The following is a 27,698-nucleotide window of genomic DNA, read 5'->3' on the forward strand; positions in this document are numbered from 1 at the left end:
TTATTTAGCTCTCAATCTCCTTCCACTCCCCACCTCTTACTTGTGCTATTGACATCCCATCCTTCTGGGACCATGTTTTCTCTGTCTTCCAAAGTGAGTTAAGCTAATTTAATAATGCATTTGTCTTTATTAAAGCTAGCTTTCAAGATTGTCCTCAGTTTCAACTTCTTGTTTATCCTGAAGTTTGCTCTGAAAGCCACATGTGTGATCCTATGGGGTTGTGCTTTTAATTTTTTTCCTTTCTTTCTTCTTTTCCTTTTTTTGTGTTCCCTGTGCACACTCTATTTCTCTGTTTAATTTTCCTTAGCATCATGTTTACTTTTTAAACTACAGCTTTGTATTGATTTTCTTTATGCTTTATAGGAGCAATTCATTTTGGTCCTGATGCCTCTCCTGATAAATTACCTTTTCTCTCACCCATCTCCTCTTAGATCCTGCTCACCAAACCAGAAACCAAGTTAGTTTATCTGGATTTTATCTTCTGCTGTGGAAGTTAGACATGATTTATCAAGGGATACAATTTTTTATATTAAGATGACTGCCTAGCTGATGTCAGACACAAAACCTTGAAAAGGTGTCTGCATCCTAGCACCAGCCATTTCTTGGAGGAAGAAAATTGTTCTAAGGCCCCTATTTGATTTAGGAACTTTGTATTATAGGGAGTAAGCCCCATATAAATTGGGAGCATATGTAAGAATTGAAAGTGAATGAAAGTCAAATTTGTAATTTTTGTCCACAAGTAGTACTACCAGAGCACAATTTCCAAATCCAAGAGGACTTGGATTCATATTCCATCTCTGACACTAGTTATGTGACTTTGGCTATTATGTGACTTTGGCTAACTTAAGTGAGCCTAAGTTTCCTCATCTGTAAAACCAAGGGTCTGTACTATCTAGTCCCTCAAGTTCGTTCCACTATTAAATCTATGATTCTATGATTTTTCTTCTATTCCTTTCCCCTTGTTTTCATTTTTATGAAGACTTTAGGACTGTCCATAGCACTGTAATTTCCCTAAGAACTCTGTTTTCTAATTTCAGTCAAGTAGAGACATATATGTTTACATTCACCTCTTTTCTTCCCCTCCTCATCTGATAACCACTTTCTCCTAGTCCTTTCCTGGGGCACAGAGTCTTCACTGGGCATATTGGAGAGGTCTTTCCTTTCCCAGGACACTAACCCTGCTAAGTTTGTTTAGCTAGGAGTGAGGTATACTTGTGCCTCCACAGAATTCATCTCCTTTCCTAGGTATTCAGATCCCAAACCAAACCAAACCAACCAACCAACCAACCAACAAAAAACCCAACCGAACAAACAAAGCAAACCTCTGGCACTATTCATCCTACCGGAACCTATGACCTATGTAATGTCTTCTGATTTTCTTTTTTCTCTGTTTTCTCTTCTTGCTGCAGGAAAGCAATCTCTCGGTCAGGCCTCCAGCATTTGGCTCCGGTGCATTCCCTCAGCCTACCTATTGCCAATGGTCCAGCGAAGGAACCCAGAGCAACACTAGACTGGAGTGTAGGTGTTGGTTTTGAATTAAAAAAATTAAAATATTTCACCACAGTTAAATGCTTTTTTCTATTCTCTATACTGTGATACTTTGACTCATACTCTTTGTATATTTTTCCGATGGTAATGAGGGTGATTGATGTTCCCTGACTCAAATCTATATACAGTGTTACCTCACTTAATGAATCCCTTGGAAAACATCATTTATATAAATCTTGTCCTCCTTAAAAAGGGAGACCAAAATAATGATGACTAGCTCTAATATGGTCCTAACTTTATAAATCATTATAGCAGTACAGAATTTAGTACTGGAAGGGGTCTTTTGGGAGATCAGGAATATCATTAGTATGACAGGAAATCATTAAAACCAGTCCTCCCTCCACCATTTTGCCAACAAGGAAATAACCTCAAATAATCACAGAATCAGAATCGCGATATTTGAGAACTGTTGGGAAGGGCTTCAGTAGACATCCAGCCCAATATTAGAGCATCTAAGTGGTTTAGTGGATAAAATACTGGGTCTCAATTCAAAAAGAACTGACTTCAAATGTAACTCGAGATACTTACTAGCTATATGAGCCCAGGCAAGTCACTTAGCTTCTGTCTGCCTCAGTTCCCTAAACTATATAATGGAGACAATAATAGCACCATCTCTCAGGGTTGTGAGGACCATTTGAGATAATATTTGGAATTTTAGCATAGTGCCTGGTAGAGAGTAGGTGCTTAGTATATAATGTTTCCTTTCCTCCTCTTCTCCCAAACACAAAAGGAAGCTCTTTTATAATGAGGTTAAGTAAATTGGCCTAGATCACACAGGTAGCAAAGGGCATATGCAAGACTTGAATAAGTCTTCTGAGCACAGAGCCAGTACTTTCTTTTTTTTTTTTTTTTTAAATTTTATTTTATTTAATAATAACTTTGTATTGACAGAATCCATGCCAGGATAATTTTTACACGACATTATCCCTTGCATTCACTTATGTTTCGTTTTTTCCCCTCCCTCCCTCCTCCCCCCCCCCCAAGATGGCAAGCAGTCCTATATATGTTAAATATGTTGCAGTATATCCTAGATACAATACATATTTGCAGAACCGAACAGTTCTCCCGCTGCACAGGGAGAATTGGATTCAGAAGGTAAAAATAACTCGGGAAGAAAATCAAAAATGCAAATAGTTCACATTCATTTCCCAGTATTCCTTCTTTGGGTGTAGCTGTTTCTGTCCATCATTTCTCCAATAAAACTCAGTTAAGTCTCTTTGTCAGAGAAATCCACTTCCATCAGAATACATCCTCATACAATATCGTTGTCGAAGTGTATAATGATCTCCTGGTTCTGCTCATCTCACTTAGCATCAGTCCATGTAGGTCTCTCCAAGCCTCTCTGTATTCATCCTGCTGGTCATTCCTTACAGAGCAATAATATTCCATAACATTCATATACCACAATTTACCCAGCCATTCTCCAATTGATGGGCATCCATTCATTTTCCAGTTTCTAGCCACTACAAACAGGGCTGCTACAAACATTTTGGCACATACAGGTCCCCTTCCCTTTTTTAGTATCTCTTTGGGGTATAAGCCCAATAGAAACACTGCTGGATCAAAGGGTATGCACAGTTTGATAACTTTTTGGGCATAATTCCAGATCGCTCTCCAGAATGGCTGGATTCGTTCACAACTCCACCAACAATGCATCAGTGTCCCCGTTTTCCCGCATCCCCTCCAACATTCATCATTATTTTTTCCTGTCATCTTAGCCAATCTGACAGGTGTGTAGTGGTATCTCAGAGTTGTCTTAATTTGCATTTCTCTGATCAATAGTGATTTGGAACACTCTTTCATGTGAGTGGTAATAGTTTCAATTTCTTCATCTGAAAATTGTCTGTTCATATCCTTTGACCATTTATCAATTGGAGAATGGCTTGATTTTTTATAAATTTGAGTCAGTTCTCTATATATTTTGGAAATGAGGCCTTTATCAGAACCTTTAATTGTAAAGATGTTTTCCCAGTTTGTTACTTCCCTACTAATCTTGTTTGCATTCGTTCTGTTTGTACAAAGGCTTTTTAATTTGATATAATCAAAATTTTCTATTTTGTGATCGGTAATGGTCTCTAGTTCATCTTTGGTCACAAATTTCTTTCTCCTCCACAAGTCTGAGAGATAAACTATCCTATGTTCCTCTGAGCCAGTACTTTCTACATGAGAGTAGACTGTGTCTTTGGAATACTAGCCTTGTATGTGTCTGTGATTATAGCATATAGTATCACTAGGTAAAATGTGTTTGTTTCTGCCCAGCAGAAGAGAAATAATGCTCAACAGGGCAAACTTGCAAAGTATGATTTCTGGTTCCCACCCCACTTTTTGCTTAATTTTTCTTCTTTATTGATCACATCTCTGCCAAGGATTTTTCCTCTCTACTGGCAAAACAGTTGGTGATAACTGTTGATTGATAGACTGATCATTTAGTGAACAAAGATTCCATAAAGGGATTATAGGCAACTTCAAAATAATTGGAGTTTTTTTGTTTTTGTTTTTTTTTGGAGAAGGAGAAGGGAGACAGGGAAAATTGAAATCATGCTAGGTCTCAGCTGAAGATAAACCTGATTGAAATAATTCTGCTTGGAGATTAAGAATTATCATTTTTTTGATTATTTACCATCTAGGGGAAGGGGTGGGGTGGAGGGGGAGAAAATTGGAACACAAGGTTTTAAAAGAGTCAGTATTGAAAAATTATCCATGCATATGTTTTGAAAATAAAAAATGGTTTAATAAAAAAAAAAAAAGAGTTGTCAGAAGGGATGGTACCTCAACTTTTCTCTAACAGTAACATCCATTCTTCTTTGGGGGGACTAAATTGAGGACTAGCTTGCTAAGACTGCTGGAGACTTAGTCTTAGGGATGACTGAGAGACAGGGAAATTTTCTTCCAAGACCTATAATACTTTGAATATATCTGTGCGGAAATCTACTCTAGTCTAGACTGACCCACTTTCAGATTGTCTGCCTTTCTCCCCTCCTCCTTCCTTCTCTGACTAAGCCTTTCCCTATCCTTAACCCAATCTCTGTCCTTTCCTTCCTTTGTCGACCAAAACTCTCAGATATATACACTTACTTATATACATATACATACATTATATATGTATAAATATATGCATATACATATATGTTGTTTCCAAGAGTTTTAAATATTTTAATTGATTTTTCATATTATAATCTATCCTTTTCTGTTGGCCTAAAATGCTTTCCTAATATTTTCTATTAGTATTGCTCATGATGATAAAGTTTCTGGCAAAGGAAAAGCATGTTTTTGAAATGTTTGCTTTTTGTTAATGGACTTACCAGTATTGAGGCTTGAGAGAGCTCAGATGCTTCCTTGGCTTTTTCTGAGGGTATTCAGATAGGAGGCTGACCATCCCTTCCAGAGTTTTCTAGTGTTTCAAGTTAGTTATTTAATGAAAACTTAGATCATAATAGCCTGCATTTTGACGGGGGAGAATTTCAATTCAATTTAATGTTTTAAGCACTTACTACGTGCCAGGCATTATGCTAAGTGCTTAAAGATTCAGTTAAGAAAAAGAAATGCAGTCCCTGAAGAAGCTTACAATCTAATGGGGAAGACAACTCATAGAAAGAAATTGTAAAGTAGAGGAGTGCTGAGGAAGTTGGAAATGTACTAAGTATCTAAAACTTTATTAAAGAGCATGACATTGAGATTCCAAGTGGATCAGCTTATCAGGGCAGGGAATTATATTCAAGTCAAAGTAAGCTACTAATGGAAAGCAGAGAATTAGCATTTTTCATATCTAGCCCGAATACAGACCCGTCATGTTATTTCTGTTATTTCATGTTCATGTCATACTACTCTGAGTCTTCTCAACCTCAAACCCCTACATATGTTTTTTTCTATTGGATGTAAGCTCCTTGAGGGTAGGGCTTACCATAATTTGGTTGTTTTTATATTGTGGGGTTGGGTGGCAGGAAAACTAGGTTCTAGTTTTAGCTCTGTTATTAGCTAGCTATGTTTCTTTGGTTAAGACATGTAGCCTCTCTAAATCTCATTTTTCTTATTTGTGAAACAAATGTTTGGAATAGATGATCCTTGAAAATTTTTTTCAGTGTTATCATACTACAGTTCTATTAACTTTATGTATATAGGTAGTGGTGAATGATTGGGTAAGGTTACCAAGATACAAGTAGGCAGTTAGCTTTAGACCCCATAATGGTAGCTTGGTTCATTACTAGTTCCCCCATGAGTTGCATGCTGTGAGTAACAAACTTCTCCAAAGATCCATAAAAACATATGAAAAAGTTTCAATTAAGCTCTAATGAAGTTCCAGGCCCTGATCTCTATCTTCTCTGATCCAATAAGTTTTCCAGGACACCACATTGCCTCTTTGGTGAATAGAAAGTTAGAATAGTTGGATCCTGAAAAACTGAATTTCTGACCATTAAGCAGCTGGTAATGCAGTGGATAGAGTGCTCAAGCTGGAGTCAGGAAAATCTGAGTTCAAATGTGATCTCATACACTTCCTAACTTTGTAATTTTGGGCAAGTTACTTAATCTCTGCCTAATTTTCATCAACTACAAAATGGTAATAATAATAATGATAGCATGTACCTCCCAGATTTGTTGTGATCATTAAATAAGATAATATTTTTAAACTACTTTGCACAGTGTCTGACATACAGTATATGCTTTAAAAATGCTTGTTCTTTCCTTCTTGTTGAATTACTTATTCACATGCATATATTTTATTCTCAGAAAGTACAGTTCATGCTACCAGAGAGTGCTCATATCTATTTTTCTGTTTCTGGAGCATAGGAACATAGATTTAGAGCTGCCATAATCTTAATGGTCATTTTGTCAAAATACTTAATCTTATAAAGGGAGAAACTTATACTTTATCATACTTTTTAAAGGGAGAGACCCAATGAGCTTAATTGATTTACTTAGTTCATTAAACTAGAATGGTAGCTAGGTGATACAGTGGATTTAGCATTGGCTTTAAAATCAGGAAGATTCACCATCAGTTACTATCTGTGTGATCCTGGGCAAATCACTTAACCCTGTTTGCCTCAGTTTCCTCATCTGTAAAATGAGCAGGAGAAGGAAATGGCAAAGCACTCCAATAACTTTGCCAAGAAAATCCCAAATGGGAACTTGAAGAGTTGAACATGGCTTAAATGATTCAACAAAAACAACACTCAAGTAGAAATCGGTAGGTTTGGGATTTAAATCAAGATACTGAAATTCCAGATCTAGAACTGCTTCCCCAAGATCTCTCTTGACTGGGAATAGGAAAACCAGGTGAAGATGGTATAATCTCCAAATCCTAACAACCATAAACATAGGGAAAATAATGTTAGAGACCAAAAAATGTATTCTGGTACCCATTCTCAGATCCTCTCCCTGTTCTCCAAATATATATATATATATATATATATATATATAGTTAATCCATAAAAATCAGTGACTCCTGCTTCCCATATCTCCCTAGCATCTCCAGCTCTATCCTAACTAAATTAAAATCACCCAATCCCCAGTAAGACCTACTCTGGGAAAATCCTTTCAATTAAAATAAATTGGACAGGAGATGGAATGAAAATATGAAGGAGACAGAAGGAATGGCCAATGTCTTTGACTTTAGGAAACATGCCCACAACTTTACTAGACAACATCAAGCGATGATCATGATATTAGTGAGGACAAAGAGCTACGAGGCAGCTAGATGGCATAGTGGATAGGCTATGGGACTTGCAATCAAGAAGATAAGATTTTGAATCTTGCCCTGAACACTTAATTGCTGGATGAGCAAGTCATTTAAATTCTCAGCCTCAGTGTTCTAATCTGTAAAAATGGAAACCTTACAAGTTGTTGTAAAAATAAAATGAGAATTAAAATGCTTTGCAAACTTTAAAACATAATCCAGATGATGTAAAGTATGACTTAACCTAATCTGTAAGAAGTTTGCTCTTTGAGCTATTCTCACACCACAGTGAAGTAGTTGTATACTTTGAACAAAAATGTATGTGTTTTGTTGGGAAGTGATTGTAGATGAAGGCTGCCAGAGAAATGAGAGGCAAAAACCTGCCATCTCAAAAATAGTCTTTAGAGGAGAAAATCTTGAGTCCTTAAGTGGTGGTAGCAGAAGAGTATATCAGTGGGTGAGGCAAAGACTGGTTTGTTCCACTCTTACACATTTGTTGGACCTTGCCATTGCCCCATCAAACATTGGTCAGCAGGAGCACAGAGCTATGGAAAGAGAACTGGCTTTGTAGCCAGAGGACCTTGGATTAAAATTTTCCTTTTGTCACTTGTTACGAGTATGACTTTAGCTAAGTCTTTTAAACTTTCTGGGTTTCAGTTTCCTCATATGGAAAACTAGGGGGAGAGGCTAGACTAGATAACTTCTGAGGTTTGTTCAGCATGACTCCAGGTTTGACTATGACTAGAAGATGTTTGCTCCTTTGGGGCTTCTAATGCTATCCTATAATGATCTTAAAAAGTTAGGAGAACTTCTAGGACACATCTAAGATTTCAAGGCAAGTCAGGTTGACTTTAAGTAAGAACTCGTTGATTCCATATGATGGAATGACAATTAGACTTAAAAGTCTAAGTTCAAATCTTTCCTCTAGCAATTTACTGGCTATATGAGCATGGTGGGATTACTTGGAAGCTCCATAAGTCTCTTCTTATGTAAAAGGGGTACTGACATGGCACCATCCATCCAATCTCATTGTGGAAGAGAGCACTTTTGAAACCTTAAAGCATATGTCAACACTCCCAAGTGTGAGCTGAACTGGGAAAAAATGTAATTGGGAAATATTTAACAAAATAAATAAAAATAGAGTAAAACATAGATGATAATTAAAATGTGGTTTTCTAAGTCAGTGTGTAGTACATAAGGATCCTTGCATATGGTTTGGTGGACTCTGTTTCTATTTGAGTTTGGCACTACCTTTTAAAAATACTATTATATGTGAAGTAATTAATTAAGTTATTTTAGAAAAAAATGATAATTTTGTTGTATAGTTGAAAGGAAGAGCAAGTTTTGCCTAATCAGTTTGTAGTTTCATATGCAATCATCTTTTTATTGGATTATGTTGTAGGAATGCTTGTTTTATTCCATAAATTAAAAATAAAATTTAACAAATAAAAATTGGTTATTTGGGGGGCATGATCTTCCCTAATCACCTGAAGGTAGAATTAGATTATTAACTTGTTTTGGAAAATCTAGAATGAGAGGAGGAGAATTTTTAATTCTTTAGGAACTTTAGGATGAGGATAATGTAAGAATTAACTTCATAATTCCTAAACCCATGTGCATGTGTTTACTGAAAAATGAAAACTTATACCATTAGAAAGAGAAAATATTGAATGTTATCATAAACTGAATCTCACAAGACTAGTTAACTATGATTGCAAAGTATTTAATATATATTATCTTTTTTGAGCCTCAGAACAATATTCTGAGATGCGTGGTATACTGTAATTTTTTTTTTTCAAATAAGCAAAGGATGGTTCACAGAGGTCAAATGATTTGTCCTCATGTCATGACTAATAAGTATCATGCCTGGGATTTGAACTTCAGCTTTCTGGTTCTGTCTAGTCTTATTTTCATTTCATTTCACTATTTTTCTTTATGATGAATATATAATTTATTTATTAAGTCTGATAAATTTCCAGGTCCTGTGGAGATATTTGGTTGATATTTGGTACAGTTGGATACTGAATATTATTCCATTAGGTAAGCTTGAATCCTGTATTTGAAAAATTATTGGCTAGACAGATATTTTCACTATTAGAATATTTACTGTTATGAGATATGACTCATATGTCATGCTTTCAGATGCATTTCTGTATTGCCCAGGGGTTGAGATGAAAAACCCACTCAGGGCTGAGAAAGCTAGGGATGTCAAAAATGAGAAGGATGCAATGCCAGTGAAATTCCGATTCCACAGAAAGCCTTTTCAGGGTCTTTTAACTGTGACCTTGTGGTTGTGAGTAGGCTGGGTAAGAAGTGGGATGTTGGTGGAGGCTTCATCCCTCCTTTTAGGCAGTCATGTTCTAGACAGGCTTGGCTGCTAGCTATAAATATAAATTGATCTCTTGCACTGTTCAGCCCCCTTGAATCTATGTGCCATATCTTTGCTTGTCATGCCATTTCTTCTTCATCTTGTTTTGTAAAAAAAAATTTTTGTCCCAGCTCTTGTGCCTCTTCCTTCATGAAGCAAACAAATATTATCTTCTATAGGAAGCTTTCTCCCAGTTCTCTCCACTCCCACCCCCATCTGCTAGAATCTTCTCCTCTCCGGATGCATACCATCAATTCCAAATGTATCTTTTATTTACCTTTAGCGATTTTCTCCCTCAGCACTTAGCATAGGCTTGGCACATAATAAGCATTTAATAGATACTTACTGACTGAATGATTGACTGATGAAGCCTTACCCCACCCCACTCCTAGCTCTTTTTCAAGTTTTATTAGATCTCTTTTCTTGACTTCTCTTTTTATCTTCCTAAAGTAAAGGCTAAGCTGCTCAAGAAAATCCACTTCTTCTCTATGATATGTAGCATAAAATAGGAACTACTTTCCTTCACTTTTAAAGCCCTTCATAATCTGTCTCAAGTTTGTGTTTACAGACTCATTTCATAGTGTTATTCCAAACGACATCTTCCCATAAACTGATGTCCAGACTCTTTATCCGCAACCCCCCCCCCCCCAACCCTACTAACCTCCCCACTTCTTGGCTTTTCTTCCTCACTTCCATCTATCCCTTAGAAACCATAGTTTCTTCTGAAGTCCGATTCTGCTGTTGAAAATTTGAGACCTGCGGAAACTTAAAAAGTCCAAGATTTCCCTCCCACTTCATCCAGCCCGTCATCTTGATCTATGTCTTGTCAATGACTGGCTGGTGCCTTTTAGTAGCTCTGCCTCACTCAAATCCAATTTACTTGCAAGTCAGGACATCACCTCTGATGTCATTTGCCCTCTTCAAAAATCAAGACAAGAAAATGCCAACAATCTGCTTTTCTTCATTTCCTTAGCTATCCTTAGTTACTTCTTTTTTAAATGAACTGATATGCATATATGTCACAGGCTTCAGTCCACAACTTTATAAAATGTGAGCTCACTGAGAGCAGGAATTTGGATCCCCATTATCTAACATGGTACTTTGCATTGAATCGTTTGATGCTTTTGTTCCCTCTTCTCATTTCTATTATAAACTTGTTGCAGGTAAATATTATGTTTTTTTTTTCTTTTCTTTTCTTTTCTTTTTTTTTTTGCTTCCCTTTTTACCCTCCCATAGGTCCCAGTAGAGTTCTGTGGCCTTAAGTGATTCTTAGTAACTCATATTATTATACTGACGAAATCTATACCACTGAATCAAGCAAAAGGGAAATTCCTTGGAAGGTAATAGGTAGGACTTCAGTACTTTTCATTTATGACTTGACTTTCTGATAATTTCATTGTTCCAAAAGTGGAGAAGGTAATTAAAGCAAATTTTGTTTTGGATATGAATCTCAGCAAGAGAAAGAACTGGTGTTTGGGTTCATTGAATTAATGCAAACTTGAGGAGAGATAACCACCCCCTCTTAGAATTTGTACTAGGAAAGATAAGGAAATTGGTGAATATTCAACTATCAAGTCTAGTTTTTGGGAGAGCAGATTTCAAAGGGTTCAGAAGAAAAACAATTTGAGTTTATGGATTAAAATTCTACAAAGGAAGTTACTCAAGGAGGGATGAAAAACTGTTAAGAATGTAATTTTGAAAACACAAAGATAAATAACTCTAATGAGGAAAAAGGGGGATTTTCTGAAGAGGCTGGTATGGATGCACAGGGAACTCACCAACCAACTTAGATTTTGAATGGTACATATATAATAGACAAAAATAAGGACAAGTAATGGAGAATAAGTACAAAAACATGGCACAGCCCTATAACAGCAATGTTGGGAGTACTGGAACACAGAATGAGCTGGTGAAAAAAGCTAAGGAAAACAGAAAAGCTTTTTGTTTTTGTTACAAAAGTTATATGGGGGGAAAAGAGGATCAAAGAAGGGATAAGACAGATAATTAGTCTAAATGGTCCTATGATAACAGGTAATAAAGAGAACAGAGCTCTTGAACTTTCATTTTGCTTCTATTTTCTCCACCAGAGAGACTTATCTTTGGCTTGGGAAAAATAGAAAGAAAATGGCTAATAGGAATTTGATTACTGAGATAAGTATAGAGAGAAAAGGAGAGCTTCTATCTCCTTACAGCATTCAACTCAGTAGGTTCTGATGAACTGTATCCTTAGGTACTCCCAGAACTGACACATCTTTGAAAGATCTTTGATCTTTGAAAGATCATAGAGAATAGGAGACCTATCTCAGAATTGGAAGACAGATGTCCTGATTTTGAAACGGGTTTGGGGAAAGAGAAGAAAATCTATGAACTATGTACCAATAAGCTTAACTTTGATTCCAGGATAAACTCCAGAATGTATTGTTAAAAGTATACTGAGTGAACATCTAGCAAAGAAGTGATGATCATCAAGAATTAGTATGGCTTCATCAAGATCAAGCCATGTTGTTCTTGCTTTATTTCTTTTTTGAACAGGATTACAAGACAGATAGATCAAGGAAATGCTGTAAACATTATAAGATCATACATTTAAAACTCAAAGTAATTATAGAGAACATTGATAGCCTGGAGAATATCTAGAGGAGTACTACTAGACTGATGAGGGGCTTTGAGTTTATACCCTGTGTTTATTCTAGAGAATAGAAGTCATAAGCTCCTTTTAAGTATTTAAAAAAATTGTCATTTAGAAAAGGGAGTATACTTTGAAAAGTTAGTTCTAGAAGGGAGAGCTAGGATTAATAGAAGGAAGTAGCAGAAGCAAATTCAGAATTCATCTATTTATTTATATATTTTAACAATTAGAACTGTTCAAAAGGAAAATGGACTTATTCTTTTACAAACTCCCTCTCACAGTAGGTCATCAAGTAAAAAACTGGATTACTATTTATCCAATACTGAAGAAAGAACTCTTATTCATGTATGGGTGGACTAGATTAAAGCTCCTTAAACTGTGTTGTAACCCCCTTGGGATCTTATAATTGAATGTGGGGGTCATGAGGAATTTGGTGACAGTAAAAAGTATCAAATGTTCCACCAAGATTTATTTTTTATATAAAAATAAATAAGCATATCTATCTTATGTAAATTTGCTTTCATCTTTAATAAATTATACACACACACATACACACACATACACACACACACACACACACACACACACACACACACCCCAAAGAATTGTTTTGAAATAAGTTTCTTTATGATTTGTCATCAGTAAATGTTTGCCAGGATCATGTAAAAATTTCTTGGATGAAAAGGAGATGTTAGTGGAAAAAGTATAAGAAGCCTTGGATTTGAAGACCTCTGAGATCCTTTCTAACTCCATGCTGTGAATTCATGGTCATGTTTTTCTTTTTGAAATGGTATTTACTACATTTCCCTTTTGACATTTTTCTTTTTGGTTTTGTTATATTTATTTAAAGGAAAACAATTTTTAACAATAGTGACAGATTGACATTCCAGGTTGATAAAACTCTTCCTTTCTGGCCATCTTCATTGTGAAATTCACCTCTTTCTGAAGGAGTTAAACCTTGAAGCTCTAGGGGAAACAGGCTAAATTGCCAGACAAAAAACAAGGAATGGTCAGAGGAGAAACAAAAAAGTATTATGTCCTGGGTTTGAATCTGTATTTCAGGTTTCGAGGGAGTCACTCATTTGTAATTATGCCCACTCTACTGATAATCATGTATTTTAATAAATTTATGTGCTTTCATCATGTTGGGAATGAAATTTGTACAATGCTCTTTGCTGTTTGAATATTGCTGCAAGATGTAGCAGATAGTCTTTCACTCCTTTCCCATTGTGATTGCTCAATAGCTGACCTAAAAATGAATTAGGACTATGGCTGTGGCTATCAATGTCATTCCAAAGAGCTTTAATCCCAGGCTTCTTCCACTGTTACCCCATCTATCCTTCCATATCAGAAAATCTCTTCCAACTCAGAGAACTATGAAAAATACGTCAACACCAAATAAAAATCTGAGATTCTAAATACAGACTCCCTTTTCCTGTTCTCCCTCCTATTGCTATTTCTAAAAAAGGGACCTCTCTCTGACAGGTAGGGAGATAGCATAATTTGGATGCTTACTCAGGTTAGTTCAGGAACAAAATTGGGGAAACAAAGTCTCAGTGCTGGGATTGGCTTAAAATGGGTTATGAAAGTAGGGCATCTTATCTTTAGAAACCTTGAATGAAAAGTCAGGAGGAGGAAGGGCTTTTTTAAATGTGTCTGTTCTCATTTCAGCTCTCTTTCAGGTGGCAAGCCCAAGGAGACCTGAGCTTGCTTTTCAGGCTTTGGGCCCTGACTTTTCTGTCACTAGCACTTTTGATTTCAGGGTAGATTAAAGCCAGCCAAGCAAATTCTTGTGATATTTGGCCCTTGGACAGAGCCCTGATAAGTGGAAGTTGTATAGATTGGTGTGATCTTTGTGACTTAACTGAACTGATCAGTGATCCTGGGAGAGGGGAGAAAGAGAAGTGGAGTATACACATGTGCACACGCACACCCACCCACACACACACACACACACACACACACACACACACACACTCTCTCCCTCTCCCTCTCTTTCTCCCTCTTAGTTATTCAGCAGCAGCAGCTAATAGGGAAATCTCTAGATCCTGATGGGAGCTCAGAAGTCTCATGTTTCTATATTCAAATCTGGCCTCAGACAAAAGCTATGTGACAGTGGACAAGTCACTTAATCCCACTTGCCTCAGTTTCCTCATCTGTAAAATGAGCTAGAGAAGGAAATGACAAACCACTTTAAGTATCTTATAGAAAACCTCAAATGGATCAGACAGGACTATATAACTAGATCCTAACTACAGTTTCAAAGTCCTTCAAAGAGACCACTGACACCAATTTCCTGCTTTTTAGACAGGAATTCCCAAGCATTTATATCACTAATTGAATTAATCAACCAAATAAGCACATGCTTATTAAACAAGATTAAAAAGACAAAATAATCAACTCTCAAAGAGTTTGTATTTTTTTGGTCAGAAAGTTTTAGCAACTTTGCAACTGTCTTTTGTAATTTAAAAAAGAATAAGTTCTTAAGTAGAGTTTCTGTGTTAATAAAAATGACAAGGAAATACACTGCCGGTATGATATGGGGAAAGAATACTGCAGCTTTGAGACAGGGGAGACCTGAATTTGAATCCAAAAATAAAATAAAATAAAAATTTTAAAAACTTATTACCAAATATTCATTTTGTAATTTCTTTCTCATCAGTTAAAAAAAAAGATTGCTCTAAGCTTTTAATTTGTCATGTATATATTTCTTATGAGCATAATAAAACCACATTTTAGTCTCTTTTCTTCTATTTCTTATTTTTCATAGGGTATTTTATATGCAGTCAGTTGGTTCAATAGATAGTATTAGGTCTGGAATCAGAAAGACTGTAGTTTGAAATTTGCCTCAGACTCTAATTATGTAGCCCTGGATATTATTTAACCTTTCCTAACCTCTACTTCCTTAAAGTGCTACATAAATTCTTGCAAATGCTACTGTTACTACAACTACCACTCTCCTTCTTCCTCCCCCTCCTCCTTTTTCCTTTCTTTATCCTTTTGCTCCTTCTCTTTCTTCTTCTCTTCTTACAACCACTACTTCTATCATCACCATCACCAGAGCAGGAATGAATTCACTACCATGGTGTAATGGTGTTGGTAGTAATAGTAGTGTTCAAGTTGGTATTAAGTGTTGTATTTATCCTCCTAATCAGTTCCTCTCATGCCTCTCAGATTTAGGCAGGGCTCATCTCATAATTTGTTTCCAAAAGTTTTTCTGTTCATTTACCTGGCATATAGAATACATTTTACTGTAGAAGAAAATTTTTAAATGATGAGTTGCTCTATCCCACCCACAAAAAAATGTCTTTTATTCATCATGGTGATGAACTACAGACAAATGCTAGTGTGAATTGGGAGATTTGTAGACAGAGAATGGGATACAGGAGAGAACAGCAAGAGAATACTTCCAGTCTTTTCCAGAATATAAGGCTCACCTTAGATAGCAATTTTAAGAAATTTTTTTCTATGTCCCTCTCTCATTTTCTTATATCCTTTCTTTGGTCAGGATTCAATCAGATAACTGCATCTTAGGCTTTCAATTATCTTGAAACCTCATAGATCTAAGTCTTCCGCTATGAACAGACAATTTTCAGATGAAGTTAAAATTATTTCTAATCATATGAGAAAGTGCATTACATCACTATTGATCAGAGAAATGCAAATTAAGACAACTCTTAGATACCACTACACACCTCTCAGATTGGCTAAGATGACAGGAAAAGACAAGGATGAATGTTGGATGGGATATGGGAAAACTGGGACACTAATACATTGTTCATGAAGTTGTGAACAGATCCAGCCATTCTGGAGAGCGATTTGGAACTATGTTCAAAAAGTTATTAAACTGAGCATAGCTTTTGGTCCAGTAGTGTTTCTACTGGGCTTATATCCCAAAGAGATCTTAAATGGGGAGAAGGGTCCCATCTATATAAAAATGTTTGTGGCAGCCCTTTTCATAGTAGCAAGAAACTGGAAACCGAGTGGATGCCCAACAATTAAAGAATGGCTGAATAAGTTGTGGTATATGAATGTTATGGAATATTATTGTTCTGTTAGAAATGATCAGGAGGATGATTTTAGAAAGGCCTGGAGAGACTTACGTGAACTCATGCTAAATGAAATGAACAGAACCAGGAAATCATTGTTGTGTATAACAACATCAGTATTATATAGTGGTCAATTCTGATGAACATGACTCTTTTCAACAGTGAGATGACTGATGCCAGTTCCAATGATCTTGTGATGAAGAGAGCCATTTACACCCAGAGAGAGGACTGTAGGAACTGAACGTGAATCACAACATAACATTCTCACTCTTTTTGTTGTTATTCACTTGCATTTTGTTTTCTTTCTCATTTACTTTCTTTTTGAATTTGATTTATCTTGTGCAGCAAGAGAATTGTATAACTATGTTTATATATATTGGATTTAACATATATTTTAACATGTTTAACATATATTGAATTGCTTGACATCAAGGGGAAGGGGTGGGAGGAAGGAGGAAAAAAATCTGAAACACAAGGCTAGGCAAGAGTCAATGTTGTCAAATTATCTGTGCATGTATATTGAAAATAAAAAACTTTATAAAAAAGATCTAAGTCTTCTAATCAACTAGATCTACCCTCTCCCACTCTTTCCTATAAGTTTATTTATCTTCCTTCTCATACCCCCTACACCTGAACTCTTTTCCTCTTAGCTATTGCTCTTCACTAGGGAGAAAGCTGGATATATTTACTCACTTATACAGGAGTCTAGTTTACAAAGCATATTTCTCCCCAAAACCCTGTCAGAAAGGCACTAATGAATTCACACTTGTCGTGTGAATGACTAATACCACAGCTCAGCAAAACTCCCTGGCTCTATTGCTTACTGTAAGATGACTTTGGAAAAAAAAAGTTCATTTATGTGGGCTTCAAATTCCTCATATGGAAATGATGGAGTTGGACTTGATGATTTCCAAGGTCCTTTCTAGCTGGATATTCTAATGTAGCTTATTGCGCACTATAGTTTATAAGCGTTTTCCTCATAACTACCTTGTAAAGAAGTTTTTTTTTTTTTTTTCCAATTTGTAGATTGTTTCTCTGATATTGATTAACTTTTACATCAGGATACTGGATCTGCCTAGGTGTCTGGCCCTGGTGTCAATTCTCTGTATTTTAGAGTTTCTCCTCTTCATCTTCATTTGCTGTTTAGTTATTAAAGTCCTGTCTGACTTTTTGTGACCCTGTTTAGGATTTTCTTGGCAAAGACACTGGTTTGCCATATCCTTCCCTGGCTCATTTTACAGATGAGGAAACTGAGCCAAGCAGGATCATTCAGCTAGTTAAGTGTCTGAAGCCACATTTGAACTCAGGATTTCATTGTGCCATTTAGTTGTCCATTTACTTATGAATCTACATACTATCTGGAAAATGCAGGATTTGTTCACAGTGACTCCTGTGTTAGTAATAATAGAGGCAGTGATATATAAACATTTTTGAAGCTATAAAAGGAGAAGGGTGTTTATATATATATATATATATATATATATATATATATATATATATATATAATTGAATATATATATATTCAAATCATTGAATTATGTATTTAAGTCTATATATATGTGTATATACACATATATATAGACTTAAATACATAATTCAATGATTTCCTTATACAAGAATCCCAAACAGATACATTTAAGAAAAATGATTGTTCATTTAAAAAACCATATAGGACAAGCTGGCCTACAACTTTTAAGGATTTTTTGATAAATTATCAGTCTTTTTGACTAAAATATTAGGAGTGAAGACAAGAAACAAGGAGATGGAGATTTTGAAAGTTCAAATGTTAGTAACTATTTCTAAGTGAAAGTCAGATTGGAAATGAAGATAAGACATTTATGATGTGAGCTACTATAATCCAAAGGGGAATCATAATTGAGTTACAAAGATAGGACTTCCAACCCTTCAAGAGAATCTCTCTTGCCTAATGCTAAGTTCAGCTGTATTAATTCCCTTCCTTTCTGTTTTGTTCATTCTTTTTTTCTCCTGTCTATCTTCTTTTTCTTCCTTTTTTATTTCTTTGTCTTTTTTCACAACTGTCCTATAGAATAGGGTTATCCATGCTTTTTGAATCATACAACCCTATTAGTAAAACTTTTTGAGCCTCCCCTCTAAATGTGCAGACGTATGCAAAATGTTTGCAAAAAAATGTTTTTCAGTATTAATAATCATGTAGAGGGGCAGCTAAATGGCACAATGGATAGAGCACCAGCCCTGAAGTCAGGAGGACCGGAGTTCAAATTCAGCCTTAGAAACTTAATACTTCCTAGCTGTGTGACCCTGGACAAGTCACTTAATCCCAATTGCCTCAGCAAAAAAAAACAAATAAACAAAAATAATCATGTAGATTAGAGGTGTCAAACGCATTGTGGCTACAATGCCCCCCAATGATGTCCTGACCAGATTAAAATATAATTGGGAAGTATTTAATGAAATAAATGAAATACAATATAAAATAGATAAAGTATGGTTTTCTGAGTCATATGCCTGGTATCTTTTAAAAAGATTTACTAGTTTCTAATTCTATTTGAGTTTGACATCACTGATATAGATTTTATAATATGCAGCTAATAGAAGTTTTAAAAGGATGAGTTTAAAAGTGATGAAGTGGTACTTGATCCTCTATACAATAGAGAGCAGTGATATTTATTGAATAAGGGAGTGGGATGATCAGATCTGCTTAGTTTGCCAAATCACTTTGGCAGCTATGTAAGAAGGTGGGTGAGAGAGAGGATAGCTTGAAGTCGGGGAAATTTAGAAAGTTTTGGCAGCGGTGAGAGGGGATGAAGGTTTGAACTAGGGTGGTTTCTGGGTGACTTGAAGGAAGGAGTCAGATAAGAGAGAAATAGAGGAAAAGCAGATATGATTTGGCAACTCATGAGTTTTGTAGGTAGGAGAGAGGGAGTTCTAAATGATTTGTCTGCACCAACATAGAATATATGCAGAAGGATTGCTAATAATGCTATCAAATTAACTCTTTTATTATCCCCGCCACCATCATCAGGACCCTCAGGACCACCACCACTACCATGATCACATTACATCACTGCATTTGCTTCTTAAAGTAAAATTTTTGGGACCCATTGTAATGGTGTTAGAGTACTATTTGAAGGAAAAGATGATTATTCTGTGAAATGGAGGTGAGAAGATAACCTATTTCAGGCATAAAGAATGGCCAGTATAAATGCATACAGGTGATAGATGGAGTTTTGTAGTTGAGGAACTGAGAGAACTGGGGACAGGTTGTGAAGGGCTTTAAAAGTTTAATAGAGGAACTTAGATTTTACGCGGGAGGCAATAGGGAGCTGCTAGAGTTAATGGAGCAAGGAAATGACATGGTCAGATCCTGATGACACTTGCACAGCTGCTGTGAGGAGCAATTAACTTAGGTTAATAACCATCCTAAGAGCCTCAGAAGCTGGGAACCAGAGAGCTGATCCAGCAGAGGGAGAGAAGCACCAGTGGATTGTCGGAGGAGAAGGGTACATGGAGTTGTTTTGGAAACAACTTCTTGGATTGGCTATCACAATGAGAATTGGATGCAACCTGTCTTCCTATTCTCCAGCTGGTTAATCAGATCTTGTCCCTCATTTTAGAAGGTCAAGAACAAGGTCCCTTGTTTTAAAATTTTTTAAATAGTATTTTATTTTCTCCAATACATGTAAAGATAGTTTTCAACTTTCATGTTTGCAAAACTTTGTGTTCCAAAATTTTCACCTCTCTTTGCCCCTTCCCAAGATGGCAAGCAATCCAATATTGGTTAAACATATGCAATTCTTCTAAACATATTTCCATATTTGTCATGCTGAGCAAGAAAAATCAGATCAAAACATGAGAAAGGAAAAAAAACCAAACCACCAAGAAAAAAGTGAAAATGCAGGTTCAATTCACATTCAGTCTTCATGGTTCTCTCTGGATGTGGATAGTACTTTTCATAACAACTCTGTTGGAATTGTCTTGAATCATATCAATTGATCATCACATCATCTTGTTATTACTCTGTACAATATTCTCTTGCTTCTATTCACTTCGCTTAGCATCAGTTCCTGTAAGTCTCTCCAGGCCTCTCTGAAATCATCCTGCTCATCATTCTTATAGAACAATAATATTCCATATTCCCCATATACCACATATACCTTATATATCACACCTTGTTCAGCCATTTTCCAACTGATGGGCATCCACTCAGTTTCCTGTTCCTTGCTACCATAAAAAGAGCTGGTACAAACATTTTTGCACATGTGGGTTCTTTCTCCTTTTTTATGATCCCTTTGGGATACCCACTCAGGCAGACACTGTTGGATCAAAGACCATGCAGTTTGATAGCCCTTTGAGCATAATTTCCAAATGAGGTCATAAATTGGTTGGATCATTTCACATCTCCACCAACAATGCCTTAGTGTGAACAAGGGCTCTTCTGACAATGTACTTGTGATGTAAACGGTGATATAGTGATGGTGATGATGATAGTAATAACAGAAGAGATAACTAGATAGCATTATTAGCCTTCCTTCTGTTTATATTCTGTGCTTCTTGTGTTGGTGCAGACAAGTCATCTAGCTTGTAAACTCTTCTAGAATTCTAATGGAATTTCAGTCACAGGTAATTGTGTCCAAGATGATTTCCCCTTTTTTTTGCTCCTCCCTGATCTTTCCATTGAATGGTAATTGGTTCACAGATGTATTATAGATAATTCATGCAAGCAACTCAGTAGTGCAGTGCTATAATACAGGACCTCAACTCAAGAAGAACTGAGTTCAAATGTGGCTTTAGATACTTACTATGTGACCCTGGATAAGATATTTTGTCTCTGTCTCAGTTTCCTCAACTATGAAATGGGAGTAATAACAGCACCAGCCTCACAAGGTTGTTGTGAGGATCTTTATGAGATATTATTAGTGAAGCACTTAGTATGGTGCTTAGTGCATAGTAGGCACTATGTACATATACATATATATATTCCCTTTCTCCTTCCTTTAAATAAGCACTTTATAAGTGCTTACTGTCATGCCAAACACTGCCAAATTCTTGGGATGGCATCTCTACTAATAAGCAGTTCAGCAGGATAAAATGTAAATTATTCTTGAGTTCAAGAACATAAACTTTTAAAGTCTAGGATTGGAGAGACATAGTTGAATATCAGTTGATGAAAAAAAAATCTTCCTGGGTTTTAATGTATTATAAGCTCAATAATGCACCATTAGTGTGATATGACAGCTACCCAAAGCTCATGCAACCTTAGACTACATGCACAATAGAATATAGTAACCACAATGTAGTACTAATCCACGGATTTATCCAGAGGTAAATTTGTAGCATTGTGTACAGTTCCAGGCATTATATTTTAGGAAAAAGAGTGACAAATCAATTCATCTAGAGATGTCTGACCAGGATGATGAAGGGATTTGAAACCATATTGTATAAGGATTGATGGAAGAAGCTAAGTGATTTTTCATCTAGAGAACAGATAACTTGGGACAATACATAATTTATTTCTTTAATTGATTGAAGGGCTGTCAAATGGAGGAAGGATTAAATTTGTTCTGCCTTGTTTCAGAGCTGACTTGAATTGAAATCATAGAAAATCAGGTGTCAGTTCAATATAATGAAGAACTTCTCAAAAATTTGCAAAAAACTTCTCAAAAAAAAATTCTATCCAGAAGTAAACTGGACCTCCCTAGAAAGAAATGAGTTAATTCCTCATCCTTGCAGCTGTTCAAGTAGGAGCTTGATAGCCCTTACTGTGTTCTTATTAAAAGGGATCCTAGTTCAGGTACAGGTTTCACTAGATATCTTAGAGGTCCTTTCAGATTTTGAAATCTTGAAATTCTATGAAATTCAACAAATGTCTTAAGCATCAATATATATTCTAGACCGTAAGAGGATTTCTTGTTGTGGTTCAGTCGTGTCTGACTTTGTCAACTCTTTTAGGATTTTCTTGGCAAATAGTAATTTGCCATTTCATTCTCCAGCCCATTTTACAGAGAGGGAAACTGAGGCAAAAGTGTTAAGTGACTTTCTCAGATTCATATAGCTAGTAAGTGACTGGGGCCAGATTTGAACTTTTGTAGCACAATGTTTCTACAACCTTCCAGGTCTTCCCAAATGAAAATGATTTTGACAGCTTGATAATTGCAAGAGAGTGAGACTAATGGCCCTAAAGTAAGAGTTAAGTTCTTTACTTAAACCCAGAAAATGATTTTGCTTAAAAAAAACTAATGATATCTTTTCAGAAATATGAATTTGAATTGTTTCCATTTCTGTGAGGTGAGAAAATGTTTCACTCATGACTGAACTTCCAGAACTAGAATGAAAACAGATTCTATTAGGAAAGCCATAGTATTATCACGTGTACATTTTATGGTTCAAGGTGGCTCAGGTAAAGTTGACTATTATGATTTCTTTCAAAGCTACACAATATACATTCAAGCCTCTAGCTTAATTATGCCAAAGGGAAAGCATAATAGCAGTTCTGGAGGCAGCTAGGTAGCACAGTGTATAGAGCAATAGGTTTAGAATCTTCCTGATTCTGTTATGAGCCTTCCTGTCTTGTCTTCATAACTTCAAATCCAATCTCAGATACTTCTTTGCTGTATGATTCTGTGCACGTCATCTAATCCTGTTTGTCTCAGTTTCCTCATCTGTAAAATGAGCCAGAAAAGGAAATGGCAAAGCACTCCAGTATCCTTGTTAATGAAAAAAATATTGCTTTGAGTTCAAATTCTGTCTTTCTTACTTTGTATCCTGACAACTTGGGCAACCTGTTTGGGCCTCAGATTGTAGAAAGAAGGGTTTAGACTAATTGACATCTCAGATTCTTTTGGGGTTTAAATCCATGATATGTGAAAATAAAGAAATGAGATTGATTTTTTGGCATGGTTTATAGAATCATTCTCACAATTTTATAGTATATTTTATAGAATGCTTTTTTCTTTTTTCTTTCTTTCTTTCTTTCTTTTTTTTTTTTTTTTTGTTTGAGAAGCTTAGTTGTTTTTTTGTTTTTGTTTTTGTTTTTTTAGGAAATAGGCCTGATTCAGCTGTCAAGCAGGAGGATATAAACTGCTGATATTTAGTTGCTGTGAACAGCTTTTTCATAGTCTTAAGTTTCCATTTAGCAAGATATGAGAAGGAATATACTTCAGTGGAACCCAACCCTTCAACACAGTTCATGTAACACTTCAAAAACCCTTCACATTTATTTTGGACAGTGGAATTATACATTAACTAATGACTTATAGCAGCTCTTCCCTTCAGGCTGGAGCAGATCCAGATATTTTGAAGTAGAAGTGAAAGCTCACAATTTTAGGAGGAATTGAAGAAACACTTATTTAACATAGTTAAAAAAGTGTAACTGAACAGCATATCTAAGGAAATATAACATTGTTGTTGTTTTAAATTAAACATCTTGTGGTTAATGTAATGAATTAAAATAGTTTTATCCAGTAAATATTGCCTCTTTTCTCAGGACAAATAAGCAGTCTGGTGAATCTTACAGGATCCTTCTTAGAATAATGTTTCTAAGTGCATAAAATAAATTTTATAAGATTACAAAAGAAACTATTCATATTGAAATACAGTTGTCAAAATATTATTCCTGTAAGATATTTTGCATTATGCACTATCAACACGAATTTGCTAGGCAAAGACAATTGAATCCATCCACTTTTTGAATTGTGATAGATTTTAAATTAGTGAGGCCCACAAGAAAGTGCTAATGAAAGATTCCACTGATTCTTTGTGCATATGGTTAAAGATACCACTGTTCCTAAAGAGAAAACATCTCAAGAACTTAAGGCTATTGCTATCCCAGTGGTTTTTTTTTTTTTTGAAATAACTTTTTATTGATAGAACGCATGCCAGGGTAATTTTTTACAGCATTATCCCTTGCATTCACTTCTGTTCCGATTTTTCCCCTCCCTCCCTCCACTCCCTCCCCCAGATGGCAAGTAGTCCTTTACATGTTGAATAGATTACAGTATATCCTAGATACAATATATGTGTGCAGAACCGAACAGTTTTCTTGTTGCATAGGGAGAATTGAATTCAGAAGGTATAAATAACCCGGGAAGAAAAACAAAAATGCAAGCAGTTTATATTCATTTCCCAGTATTCTTTCTCTGGATGTAGCTGTTTCTGTCCATCTTTGATCAATTAAGGCTCTCTTTATCGAAGAGATCCACTTCATCCTCAAACAGTATCGTTGTTGAGTTATATAATGATCTCCTGGTTCTGCTCATTTCACTCAGCATCAGTTCATGTAAGTCTCGCCAGTCCTCTCTGTATTCATCCTGCTGGTCATTCCTTACAGAACAATAATATTCCATAATGTTCATATACCACAATTTACTCAACCATTCTCCAATTGATGGACATCCTTTCATTTTCCAGCTTCTAGCCACTACAAACAGGGCTGCCACAAACATTTTGGCACATACAGGTGCCTTTCCTTTCTTTAGTATCTCTTTGGGGTATAAGCCAGTAGAAACACTGCTGGATCAAAGGGTATGCACAGTTTGATAACTTTTTGAGCATAGTTCCAAATTGCTCTCCAGAATGGCTGGATATGTTCACAATTCCACCAACAATGTATCAGTGTCCCTGTTTTCCCACATCCCCTCCAACATTCTCCATTATCTTTCCCTGTCATTCTAGCCAATCTGACAGGTATGTAGTGGTATCTCAGATTTGTCTTAATTTGCATTTCTCTGATTAATAATGATTTGGAGCATATTTTCATATGTCTATAAATAGTTTCAATTTCTTCGTCTGAGAATTGTCTGTTCATATCCTTTGACCATTTATCAATTGGAGAATGGTTTGATTTCTTATAGATTAGAGTCAATTCTCTATATATTTTGGAAATGAGGCCTTTATCATAACCTTTGATTGTAAAAATGTTTTCCCAGTTTATTGTTTCCCTTCTAATCTTGTTTGCATTTGTTTTGTTTGTACAAAAACTTTTCAATTTGATATAATCAAAATTTTCTATGTTGTGGTCAATAGTGATCTCTAGTTCTTCTTTGGTCATAAATTCCTCCCTCTTCCACAGGTCTGCGAGGTAAACTATCCTATGCTCTTCTAATTTATTTATAATCTCATTCTTTATGCCTAGGTCATGAACCCATTTTGACCTTATCTTGGTGTACGGTGTTAAGTGTGGGTCAATACCTAGTTTCTGCGGCTATTGCTATCCCAAATCAAACCCAGCCCTACAATTCAGCAGATTTGTATTTCTTCCTTCTTCTTTCCAGAATTTTGGAAGAATTAAGTGGGCAAATTTGTAATGTGGTCACATAAGCACTTGCCCATTCATTATTTTTTTTTTCCTTTAAAATAATGTTTAGATTGGGATTTTTTTTCTTCAGTGTTAGTTCTCATGCCTTCATCTCCCCTCATCCCCTGAAAGGAAAAAAACAAAATAAAACTGGTCTTTTCTCTCCAGGAAAATGCTGTGAATGGAGAACACCTATGGCTGGAGACCAATGTTTCAGGAGACCTGTGTTACCTCGGGGAGGAAAACTGTCAAGTCAAGTTTGCAGTGAGTGTTAGCCTCCTACTTTCCTGACCTTTTTTGCATTTTTTTCCCTAAAAAAATAATTAAGAGATTAGTTAATAGTTAAATGTCATTTGTTATCTCTTGGAATGTAAAGGGGTCAGGGCAAGGGTACAGTCTCCCTAACCAATAGACAGCATGGTATTTAAGAGTTAAGGTCTTTTATGGTTTGATTATTTAACATTTTGTTTTCTACACTTTACTTTTTGTGACTAAATCAACTGTCTGTGTGTCTGTGTGTGTCTATGTATGTGAGAGAGAGACACACACACACAGGGGAGGGGGGGGAGGAGAGAGAGGAGATGGATGGTAAACTGATGCAATTCTAGGGTCAGGATTTAATATCCCACTTGGAGTTTATGGTCTCCCATGGCATCGGTCCACTAAAGAAGACATGGTAATCTGCTTATTTTCCATTAGAATGTGAGTTTCTTGAGGACAGGGACTATTTTTGTCTGTCTTTTATCTCTGGTAATTAGCATGGTACCTGACACATGCTCAGTGCCCATTAAATATTTGTTGACTTGACTTACATTAGTTTTGCCACAGATGGTATCTTAGATTAGTCACTGTTCTTTTCATAGTTTTTTAGGGTTGGAGCTTCAAGTTGATTTATGTGCAATATTTATATTGACAGTATTGTGATGACACTATCCCTCTATCCTTATTCATTGCTTTTTTTTTCATGATCCGGGTGCTCAGTGAAGATGTTCCCATAGGGGAATCAAATTGTGGGCTCATAGGGGCCAGAATTCTTCCTAGGTAAATAGACTACAAAGAATGCAATTAAGATTTCTTTCTCTCTCTCTCTTCCTCTCTCTCTTTCCTCCTCTTTCTTCCTCCCCCCTCTCTCCCTCTTGTTATTACTTTTCAGTAATTCTGGTAAAATCTCTAAAATAGAGCTTAGTTATGGTTCCTTTCTAAGGTTTTTCTTAAAAAAAATTTAAATGTTTCTTCTTTTCAAAATATACACAAAAATAATTTTCAACATTCACCCTTGCAAAACCTTCAAAAATTTTCTCCCTCCCTTCTCCCACATTCCCCTCCCCTAGACAGCAGATAATCTAATATAAGTTAAACATATGCAATTCTTCTAAATATATTTCTACACTTATCATGCTGCACAAGAAAAATCAGATAAAAAAGGAAAAAAAATTAGAACTAAAAAAAGCAAGCAAACAACAACAAGAAAAGGTAAAAATACTGTGTTGTGATCCACATTCAGTCTCCATAGTCCTCTTTCTGCATGCAAATGATTCTATCCATCACAAGTCTATTAGAATTAGCTTGAATTTCTGAGTATTTAGAACTAAGTTGAAGAACTAAGAACTAACCAGGAATAATTAGCTGGAAAGTCTTTTGGAATTAGCTTGAATCATCTCAGTGTTGAAAAGAGCCAAGTTAAGATTTTTCTTTAGAATAATCTTCCCCTTACCTACCTCTCTTCACCCTTTCCTTCTTTTATTTTCCCTCTCTCTTTTATCTCTTGTCATTCCCTTCTTCCCTTCCCCTTTCTTTGTCTCATCTTCTTTCCTTTTCTTTTTAAAACACCTCTTGCTGGATAGGAGAGTTTTCAACTTTTCTTTTCAAGACTGGAAATGTCATCTTTCCAGGAACAAAGGACATTGATCTATGCTCAGGGAAGAAAACAGAAAGGTAGCCAGAGTTTCAGATTCACTTATGCAAGTACACATTTCCTCCTCCCATTTATTTGTGGTTACAGATTGCTATTGACCCGTTGAGGATAGGAGAAAGGAGAGAGAGAAAAAAAATCTCATCTTCCTTCTATGTACCCTTGCTAAAAGATTAAAGACTAGAAAGTTCTGACAGAGAGTCCCAAATGAGAAGACTAAAAAGAAAGAGTTCTATTTCCATAGCTC

The 27,698-nt window shown here is 35.9% G+C and overlaps 1 protein-coding gene across 2 annotated transcripts in view; it reads left to right on the forward strand.

Moving 5' to 3' along the window:
• Positions 1-27,698, forward strand: part of DGKI (diacylglycerol kinase iota) — a 565,471-nt gene that overhangs the window by 151,364 nt on the left and 386,409 nt on the right. For both annotated transcript variants that reach the window (XM_051961507.1, XM_051961508.1), the window contains exons 2-3: positions 1,410-1,518; positions 25,708-25,803. In XM_051961507.1, the coding sequence (XP_051817467.1) occupies positions 1,410-1,518; positions 25,708-25,803 (205 nt within the window). The remainder of the gene's footprint in view (positions 1-1,409; positions 1,519-25,707; positions 25,804-27,698) is intronic.

This window comes from Antechinus flavipes, chromosome 5 (assembly GCF_016432865.1).
Source record: "Antechinus flavipes isolate AdamAnt ecotype Samford, QLD, Australia chromosome 5, AdamAnt_v2, whole genome shotgun sequence".
NCBI lineage: Eukaryota > Metazoa > Chordata > Mammalia > Dasyuromorphia > Dasyuridae > Antechinus > Antechinus flavipes.